This window comes from Zootoca vivipara, chromosome 6 (genome assembly GCF_965207765.1).
Source record: "Zootoca vivipara chromosome 6, rZooViv2.hap1.1, whole genome shotgun sequence".
In the NCBI taxonomy this organism is placed as follows: domain Eukaryota; kingdom Metazoa; phylum Chordata; class Lepidosauria; order Squamata; family Lacertidae; genus Zootoca; species Zootoca vivipara.
Window position 1 is genome coordinate 86109677 of NC_142589.1, and position 10012 is coordinate 86119688.

The 10012-nt window shown below is 52.3% G+C and overlaps 1 protein-coding gene across 1 annotated transcript in view; it reads left to right on the forward strand.

Annotated features, from left to right (window-relative positions):
- AP3D1 (adaptor related protein complex 3 subunit delta 1) overlaps positions 1 to 9706 on the forward strand; it is a 56028-nt gene extending 46322 nt beyond the window's left edge. The window contains exons 28-32 of the mRNA XM_035117870.3: positions 5016 to 5104; positions 5774 to 5859; positions 6583 to 6704; positions 7252 to 7331; positions 7469 to 9706. Of these exons, the coding sequence (XP_034973761.2) occupies positions 5016 to 5104; positions 5774 to 5859; positions 6583 to 6704; positions 7252 to 7331; positions 7469 to 7564 (473 nt within the window). The 3' untranslated portion in view covers positions 7565 to 9706. The remainder of the gene's footprint in view (positions 1 to 5015; positions 5105 to 5773; positions 5860 to 6582; positions 6705 to 7251; positions 7332 to 7468) is intronic.
- The last annotated feature ends 306 nt before the right edge of the window (positions 9707 to 10012 follow it).

Sequence of the window (10012 nt, forward strand, 5' to 3'; positions counted from 1 at the left end):
ACTATTTCTAGAAGGTTTGAAAACGATGTATTCGTCCGATAGTCATATGGACCAGACTAAGGAGGAACTTCATAATTTACGCCAAGGAAATATGACAGTTCGCGCGTATTGGGCGAAATTCACCATGCTGGTGCACAGATTGGGGTGGGATCTGGAGTCTGCCCCAATGCAAGCGGCGTTTTACTTGGGGTTGCATGAGGAGGTGAAGGATGAGCTCTCGAGAGGTCCAAAGCCCAGTAATATGGATCAACTGAGCAAAGCGGCTCTGGCGGTGGGGGTGAGGCAGGAATCCAGATGGAGCGACAAGCAAGCAACGCGCGCAAAGCGGGCTTGGTTCCCACGGTCGCAGGAGAAGCCACTCCCTCAACAACCCTTTCAAGCCACGCCTGGGGCCAGTCAGGACCAGGAACCCATGCAGATTGATAGCGCGCGCGCGCGGGCTTTTCAAACCCCAGCGGCGCCAAGACGCAAGGAGGGAAGGGGTGGGAATTGCTTTCTCTGCAACTCCCCCCAGCATCTCGTCAGAGACTGCCCACATCGCAGGGAGTGGCAAGGAAAGGCGGGAACGGTTGTGCCCTCCCCCACTGACGCAGCACCACAGCAGGGAAACGGGAAAGCCTGGCTGCAGGAGACAAGGGGCGGCAGCCAGGCACAGTCAGCAGACAACAGCCCCAGCCCACCCACCCGCACAGAGAGGAGCAGAGCCAGCCCACCCCTCCCAGAGCAGGAGTGGTTCTAGAAGTGACGCTCACGCTCCCAAATGGCTATCCATTGACGGTCCTCGCCCTAATTGACAGTGGTGCCTCAGCCAACTTCTTCTCGAGAAACTTTGCAGAAGAGCACCAGATCCAGCTTCTGCAGCTGGATTTTCCTCTGCACGTGGCAACCATTGACGGCAGAGAGCTGCTGGGAGGGGCCATCACTCATCAAACCCCCCCCATGAGAATGACGGTTGGAAGGCACTCAGAGACACTGGCATTCAACGTCACCACCATCTCAGACCCCCCAATCGTTTTGGGCATGAGCTGGCTGGCGCGCCACGACCCCTCCATAAGTTGGCATCAGAGATGCATCACTTTTGGATCGGACTTTTGCCTGGAACATTGCATGCAGCACCAACCAGGGGAGGGGCCTCCGATAGCCACGGTGGCCACCATGCACGTCAAAGGGGGTGAGGCGATACCCAAACCATACTGGGACCTGCAGGAGGTCTTCAGTGAAGCGGAGTCCGACCACCTGCCCCCACACAGGCCTTTTGACTGCCAGATCAACCTGGTGCCTGGGGCAACTATACCCCCAGCCAAGCTGTACGCCATGTCAGACCAGGAACTGGAGGATCTGCGCGCTTTTATCGACAAGAACCTCAAGCGGGGGTTCATCAGAGAAAGCAAGGCAGCAGGGGGCAGCCCGGTCTTCTGGGTGGACAAGAAAGACACGCAACAGCGCCGTCTTGTGGTGGATTTTAGACGGCTGAATTCGGTGACAGAGCCAGTGGCTTTCCCCATGCCCAGAGTGGATGATCTCCTGACAGCGGCACGCAGAGGCAAGATTTTCACCAAGCTAGACCTGAGGGGGGCGTACAACTTGATCAGGATCCGGGAAGGCGATGAGTGGAAAACCACGATGTTCACGCCTCTGGGCTCTTTTGAATATCTGGTGATGCCCTTCGGGTTGCAAGGGGGCTCAGCATGCTTCCAGGCCTTCATGCACCACGTCCTGGGGTCCCTACTCTTCAGGAAATGCTTGGTCTTTCTGGATGACATCCTTATTTACTCCAACGACCCAGTGCAGCACGTGAAGGACGTCAGGGAGGTGTTACAGCGCCTGAAGGAGAACCACCTGTATGTGAAGCTGGAGAAGTGCAAGTTTCACACCAAGGAGGTGGACTTCCTGGGCTACAAGCTGTCAGACAAGGGGCTGGCAATGGACAAGGACAAGGTGCAGACCATCCTGGACTGGCACAGCCCCAGGACGCGCAAAGATGCCCAACGCCTACTAGGCTTTGCCAACTTCTACAGGAAGTTCATCAAGAACTTCTCTCGAGTTACGGCTCCCATCACTGACTGCCTGAGCGGCAAGCAGAAGTTCAGGTGGACACCAGAGGCGCAAGCAGCGTTCGAAAGCCTCAAGAGGGTGTTCGCCTCAGACCAGAACCTGTTCCACGTGGTTCAGGACGCGCCCCTACGCATTGAAACAGATGCTTCTGATAAGGCTGTGGGCGCCATTTTGTTGCAACTGGACGCCAACAGAGAGTGGAGACCCTGTGCCTTCTTCTCCAGGAAGTTGACCCAGCCCGAGCGAAACTACACAGTTTTTGATCGGGAACTTCTTGCGATCCACGCGGCGTTCCAGCACTGGAGACACTTCCTGGTGGGCGCCAAGCACCCCATCCAGGTGTGCACAGACCACAAGAACCTGGAGTTCTGGAGAACTGCCAGGGTGCTCAACCAGCGGCAGATACGGTGGGCGGAGTTCTTCTCGAACTTCAACTTCTCCATACACTACATCCCAGGAGAGCAGAATGTCAGGGCGGATGCCCTCTCCCGCAAGCCAGAGTACATGGAGGAGGAGGCGCCACCAGCCCCAAGGCACATTTTCCCCCCGTCGGCATGGTCCTGCGGAGCAGCAGTGGTGAGCGAGGCAGAACTCACAGCACTGACGGCAGCGGATGAATTTGCCAACCGCATCTTCAGAGAACTGAGAGGGGGGAGGGAGCAGGCAAAAGACTTTGCAGAACGCAGAGGGCTGCTTTTCTACAAGGGTGCGCTGTACCTACCCACCACCCAGCTTCGACGTACGGTCCTCAAGCAGATGCACGACAACCCTACAGCGGGGCATTTTGGAAGGGACAAGACCACTCACCTAGTCATGAGACACTTCTGGTGGCCAGGGGTGAGGGAAGATGTTCGAGACTATGTAAGGGGCTGTACCACCTGCCAGCGGGCGAAGGTGGTCAGAGCAGCGCCACCAGGGTTGCTGGAGCCCTTAGCCACACCACACAGGCCGTGGGAAGTGGTGTCCATGGACTTCATCACAGATCTGCCTTCGTCCAGGGGTAAGACTGCAGTGTTGGTGGTGGTGGACCTCATGTCCAAAATGTGTCACTTTATACCGTGTGCCAGGGCAGTCTCGGCAGAAGAGACAGCCAAACTGTTTGTTGATCACATTTTCAGACTGCATGGATTACCTTTAAGGGTTATTTCGGATCGTGGCCGCCAATTTGTTTCCAGGTTCTGGCGGCGGCTCATGAACCTCCTGCAGGTGGAGGTCAGCTTGTCGACGGCTAGACACCCGCAGACCAACGGACAAGCGGAGAGGGTCAACGCCATTCTGCAGCAGTACCTGAGATGCTACGTCAGCCAGCGGCAAACGGACTGGGTGGATCGCTTGCCACTAGCAGAATTTGCCTACAACAATGCAGTGCACGTCTCCACAGGGGTGTCGCCCTTTAAGGCCAATTACGGGCGCGACCTCAGATCTTTCCCAGAGAGGGAGAGGGAGGAGGAGGAGGAGGGCCCACAGGCTGAGGATTGGGCAGAGGAACTGGAGACGGTGCACCAGCAGCTCAGAGAACACTTGGAGAGGGCCAAGGAAGCGTACAAAAAGGGGGCAGATCGCCACAGGCGACAAGGGGAGGTCATCAGGGTGGGGGACAAGGTGTGGTTGTCCTCGGAGGGCCTTCCCACCAGAGGGAGGTGCAAAAAGCTGGCACCCAAATGGCTGGGCCCCTTCACGGTCACGCAACAGGTCAACCCGGTGGCATACAGGCTGGCACTGCCAGAGGACATGAGGGTGCATCCAGTGTTTCATAGATCGCTGCTGTCGCCGTACAGGGAAAGCAGCAGGCTCAGAGACAGCGAACAAACCCCCGAGGGAGGGGGGGAGAGGGAAAGCAGGGAGCAACTCAATGAGGCCACGGCCATCCTGGATTCAAGGTGGGGGGTGGGGGGCCTGGAGTACCTCATGGCATGGGAGGATGCTCCACCGTCCCAGAATGAATGGGTTCCCGCCACTCAGATACAGGAGGAATTCTTGGTGGAAGAATTTCACGCCCTCTTTCCCCACAGACCCAAGCCCTGGCACATGGAAAGGGAGGGGGAGGAGGAGGAGGCACGGGAGAACAGCTCACCATGGCGCTGGGAAGCGGAGTTTGAGGAACCAGAGGATGAGGTATGGGTGTCGCCAAGATCCACCCAGTCAGAGGAAGGAGCAGATTGGCAAAACATTTTTACCCCCACCAGCTCTGACGCCACGGACTTTTTGGGATTCCCGTCCTCCCAGGCGGAAGGGGGGGGCTCGCAGGACTGGGGGGAGGTGTTCACACCAACGGGCTCGGAGAGCACCGAGTTTTTAGGCTTCCAGTCGTCACCGACACATGGGGGGGGCCTGGGGAGGGGTGAAGGAGAGCTTGGGAGGGGGGTGGATGTGAGGGACAGGGGATATCGCGAAGTCCCTCCCCTCCTGAGTTCAAGCCCGTCCCCGAGCAAAGGGGAAAGCAGGGAGAGTTCCGATTCCAGTGGGGAAGCAGGAAGTCGTGTCCGAGGCTCAGGCAAGGTAGAGGAGCCAGGGTCCCAGGTGGGACAGGAAGGGGCAAGTAAGGGGGGAAGACCCATCCCCCCAACTCCAGAATTACGCAGGAAGAGGAGGGGCAAGAGGATGGGTCTGCCAAAGCTTTTGTGTTGGAGAAAGACGCGCCAAAAGCCATTAGGAGGTTCTGAAACCGACTGACAACATCGCTCCGTGTAAATAGCAATGACTTGAGCACTGTAAATACGCAGCACCAATAAAAGAATAAAATGCAGAGCTGCGTAGCGTCGTTACTCTGAAGTAGTCCACTCCGGCCACTGTGACACAAACTATGTGTTCTTCGTGTGCCTCTGTGTGGGTTTGGTAGGGCTCCCCCCCCCCCAATCAATCAACCTTGACCCAAAATGGAAGAGAGTTAATATTTGTGAATTTATTTCTGTTTTAAATTCTCTCTTTTCCCCTGCACCCACTCCCTTCTTCCAATTTAGGGGTGTCCAGCGAAGCCCAGTTTGTCTTCACCTTGCAAAGTATTGTCATGGCGCAGAAACTAAAAGGAACCCTCGCGTTTATTGTCAAAGTAAGGGCCTCCACCGCTTTCCCAATGCTTGAATTCTATTATTATTATTATTATTATTATTATTATTATTATTATTATTATTACTATTACTATTATTACAATTTATTGCCTGCCCTTCACCCCAAGGTCCTAGGGCAGGCTGTTACAATTAAACTTTACTTACTTACCGCCCCAAGATCTTGTGATGAAGGGTGCCATATAAATCTCATAAGTAAAATAAGAATAAATAAAGCACACCGTTCACATTAAAACTCAGTTTTGCACAGTATTTTTTTTTTAAGGTTTGAAACAGATTAAGGATGAAAGAGCCCTGAAGCAATTTCCTAAATAAATAAGTCAGGGGTGGGGGGGGGGGAGTTGACCCCATAAATAGTGGTTTTATATTAATATATTTGATGCGGTTTTATCCCATCCTTGGGACTCTTACGGGTAGAAGAACTGAAAAGCCAGATTTTTTTTCTCAAAGCCTCAGAGAGGAACAGCTAGGCAGGTGGCTGGAGTGGAAAGTGGAGCATGTGGGAGGGTCAGTTGGGGGCTTTTTCTGCCTCCTTCCCCCCCTCCCCATTGGGACCCATGAGAAGAGGCTGTTTCAGGGATGTGGGGGGGGGGAGCTCTGTCAGGGCCTGCTTCCTTTGCCCCCACTTCCCAACCTCTGTTGTTTTCTGGCAGGACGAGGAAGGCTCAACACACGAAAAGCTGGACTTCAAGTTGCATTTCAGCTGCGCCTCCTACCTTATCACGACGCCCTGTTACAGGTGAGCCCCTTCCAGCCACTCCTCTCCTGTGTCTCTCACGGGGAAGGGCAGACTGCTGTCTTTACAAGGCTTCGTAAAGTCAATGGGAGCGTAGCGCCTAAGCAGTATTCTTCAGACTCTGGGAGTTGAGAAATTAACTTCCACTGTTGGATGCAGAGATTGACCTGACATGCTTCTCCCTTGCCCTGCTTTTATGAGAAGACGTTTATAGAATCATAAATTGTAGAGCTGGGAAGCACCCCAAGGCCCCCTGCCATGCAGGAATCTCAGCTTAAGCATCCATGACAGATGGGCATCCAAGCTCTGCTTAAAAATCACCAAGGAAGGAGAGTCCACAGCCTCCCGAGTGAACCCTTTCCACTATCACACAGCTCTCACTATCAGAAACTTCTTCCTGATGTTTAGTCAGAAATCTCCCTTCTTGTAACTGGAAGCCATGGGTTCGAGTCCTACCCTCCAGAGCAGGGGAAAACAAGCTTGTTTATGCAGCGTCATTTGAATGTACTTACTTTGATGCTTTTTCTTCTTCTTTGTGTGTTGGTATGAGTGTGTGTTTGGTCGCTGGGCCTGGCTGGCCCCAAGATCAAAATAAACAATTTCATTAAAAAGCTTTTCCGGCCCGCCTTGGGCAGAAGTGGGCAAGCCAGAGATGGTGTCCAGGCCCACTCCTGTCCCTCCAGCTCCCTTTGCCGCTCAATTCACCTTGATTTCTCCTCCCCCAAGTGATGCTTATGCCAAGTTGCTGGAGTCGGGGGACCTGCACGCCAGCTCCTTCAAAGTCGACAGCATCACCATGCCTTTCCACCACCTCCTGGCGAAAATCTGCTTCCACCATCACTTCTCAGGTGAGTTCCTGCTGCAGTAAGTTCCTCCTCCTCAAAACAAAAAACCAACCCAGGATAGACTGTCATAGTGGGGTTGGAGAGCTGAAAATAATGTCAATAGATTGGTTGCCAGATGTGAATCCCCCCCCCCCAGCTATTGGCATTTGTTTAGGGACAAATTTGAGGGATTCCACACCCTGCTTAAGTCCTTATGACTGGCAGGTAAGTGGGGTTGGGCTTTTGCTGCCTTTACCTGCTTTCTCTCAGCACTGGGTTTGGTTGCATCAGGAGTGATCAATTAAAGAAGGAGAATTGCCCACTCTCTGAGGAGGCCTTCCGTCGCTTCTCAGCATGAGTCCCTGTTTTGGGCTCTACTTCACAGGAGATCTAACCAGTGTCTCTTGCTGATATGGGCAAAAGGAGTAAGCTCTTCTGAAGGCTCCTCTCCTCCTCCTCCTCCTCCTCCTCCTCCTCCTTCTCATTCACACTCCTGAAAGCTTAGCCTTGTTTTTGAGGGAGAGGAAGAAGACGCTCCATTTTAAACGCTTCCTCTTTCCTTCCCCTTCAGTTGTCGAGCGAGTGGGGTCCTGCGCATCGATGTATAGCCGTTCTATCCAGGGCCATCATGTCTGTCTGTTAGTTAAAAAGGTAAGTGGGGGGGGCAGACACAGTGGGGTGATGATTGAATCCTAGGGGGAGTCGGCTCCACCTCCTTTGATTGTGTCGGTTGGCCAAAACCTGCGTTTGCTCCCACCCACAAATGAAAAACCCCTCTCTTTTCAAAGGGAGAGAACTCCGTCTCCATCGATGCCAAGTGCAACGAGCCGACCTTGCTGGGCAACCTGCTGTCTGAACTCAAGGAGACCTTGTCGAAGTGCTGAGAAACTGGCGCGATCTGTTCTCCTCCTCCTCCCGCCTCCCCCCTGAGAGAGAAGTGTCGTGAGGCTCACACAGACTGAATCCGGCCGAGCGATAAAGATTTCTCTCCCCTCCCCTCTCCCCCCCCCCCCATGCGCACATACGGTCCCTTCTCTCCCTGCCCCTCCTAGGGGCATGCATTTTTTCACTCCCACTCTGCCCTGGGACACAGGGCAATGTGGGTGGGTGTTTTCTGTTTTTCGGTTATGGCGGTTTACACATCCTGAAGCTGTAGTCTTTTTCTCTCTCTCTCTCTCCCCCCTCCTTCACATTCCACTTTGAACTTTTCGGCCAGCCGTGGTGGGGAACTTCTTCTGTACCAGAGACACACCCTGCCATCACTGATGCAGCCACCCAAGGGATCCTTGCCACAGTCGATGGCCCCATGAGGTGTGGTGGTGAGCGGCCCGAGAAATCCCAGGCACCGTGTCAGAATCTCTTTAAATCGACTCCAATATCATGGTTGCTCTTCTGGGCCACCACCCTCAATAGCGTCGTTGTGGTGGTCTACATCCAGGCTGACTGTACCTGTAATTTGTTTTGTTGTTGCTGTTGTTGGGTTTTAGGGTTTTTTTTAAAGCTGGCAGGGATTGTCCCGGCTTCTCTCCCACCATAAGCCAGTTGTGTTTGCCTCCCCTTCTGCCTTCCGAGGACGGGATTCGTTCCCGTTCTGCGAGATCGATCAACTCCCCTTCCCCTGCCCGTGGGTCTTTGTGATGTCCGCTTAGAGAGAGAGAGAGAGCAGAGCAGAATCTCACATTCCTGAAGTTTTGATTTTGTTTAGAATGTAGCAAAACGAAAACTGGAAATCCAAAGGTTCGTTGTCTATTGGTTTTGTATGTGGATTTCTCCCCCCCCCCCCAAAAAAAAACCAACCCTTTATTTTTGACATTTTTATTTTGCCTACCATATTAGGTTGATCCCTTTGGCTGCTGCTCTGGGCATGGTCCCCCCCTCCCACCATGACCCCAATAATCCCTTTTCGCCCCATATCCCACTTGCTCCCATAAACTGTGCCTCGGGCTTCTGAACTCCCAGATCAAGACTCTAATCAATCAGCTGTGTGACATTGGTCCGAGAAACTGGCTTCTTTGTGTTTTTGGGGATTCTTGGCTGGAAACAAGACTTCTTCCCTCTGGTTTCAACAAACCTTCCCCCCCCCCTCCCGCGCCTGTCCCGTAAGATGGAAGTGAGCCAGCGACTTACTTATTTTGAAATCTGGCTCAAAAGCAGCTTGATGACTGTTGAAAGGAATATGGCACTTAGCTTTTTTTCCCCAAAAGAACCCATCTGTTTCGCCAAGTATCGTTTTTGAACCTCCCCACCCCCCACCCCCAAATAAAGTATATTTTGTGGGATGCAGAGAGAGCACAGAAACAAGCATGATGAAAACTCTGGTCTCTTGCTTTTGATGTGCTGCTTGTTTCAAGACACGGGTGCCTCAACCTCTCCGCCTCCCCCCCCCCCCCCGGATTTAGAGATAGGTTTGGTTTTTTAAAAAAATCCAAAACCACTTGCAAAATGCTTGTCGACTTAGGAAAAGAGGGGTGCATTTTGCTCTGGCAGAACTTGATTTATCAGATGGATCTAGGTCTCCCCCCTCTCCCACATTATAGTCAGGGGCCCATGTTGCTTGATAAAAGTATTAAAAAATTGTTTGGGGTGGGGAGAAGCTCCTGGGCGACCTTCCGTGGCTTAGTCCGGATTTTTTGCGTGTGCGTCGGGAGGGAAAATGCACGGCGTCTTTTAAATTTGTCTTTAAAAGGACAAACGTTCCTTGGAATTAGTGGGTTAAAAAAAAGAAGTATATATATATATCTATATATGTGTACATATATTCCTGGATGGAAAAAAAACCCCTCACTTTAGCATGTAGATTATGTTCTCTTGCAGAAACCTTTTGGTGATTCTAGAACCTTTAAAAAAACTGTATGATGTGTTATGTTGCGGGGGGGGGAGGAAGAAGAAAATCAAACTTATTTGCTATCGACATTCCCCCCCTTCCCCTGAAATCCCCAAAAGAGAAAAACGCCACAAAGCTGCTGTACCAATTTTTGTGTGTGCGTGTGTGTATGTTGAGATGATCCAATAAAATTACAAAACCAGCTGACTTTTGAAAGGTCTTTCATATTTCCCCCCCGCCTTGAAAAAGCTTCGGTTTTGTTTACATTACGCATCAATTCACCGTTTCTTTTTTTCTTGAGCCGTCTAAGCCCTTTTTCAGTTGATCCCATTTTCCCTTTCAAAAGACCCTGACCATTTCATATGTAGTTGGGGAGAGATCAACCAGGTTCCTGGCTGTTTGTAAAACCAATGAATGAATGTCTACCTGTCCGCAAAATTGACCGTCTTTCGTTACCTGCAGTTTGCGAGACCATCTTTCTAATACAACCAGGCTTCACGGCATCCAA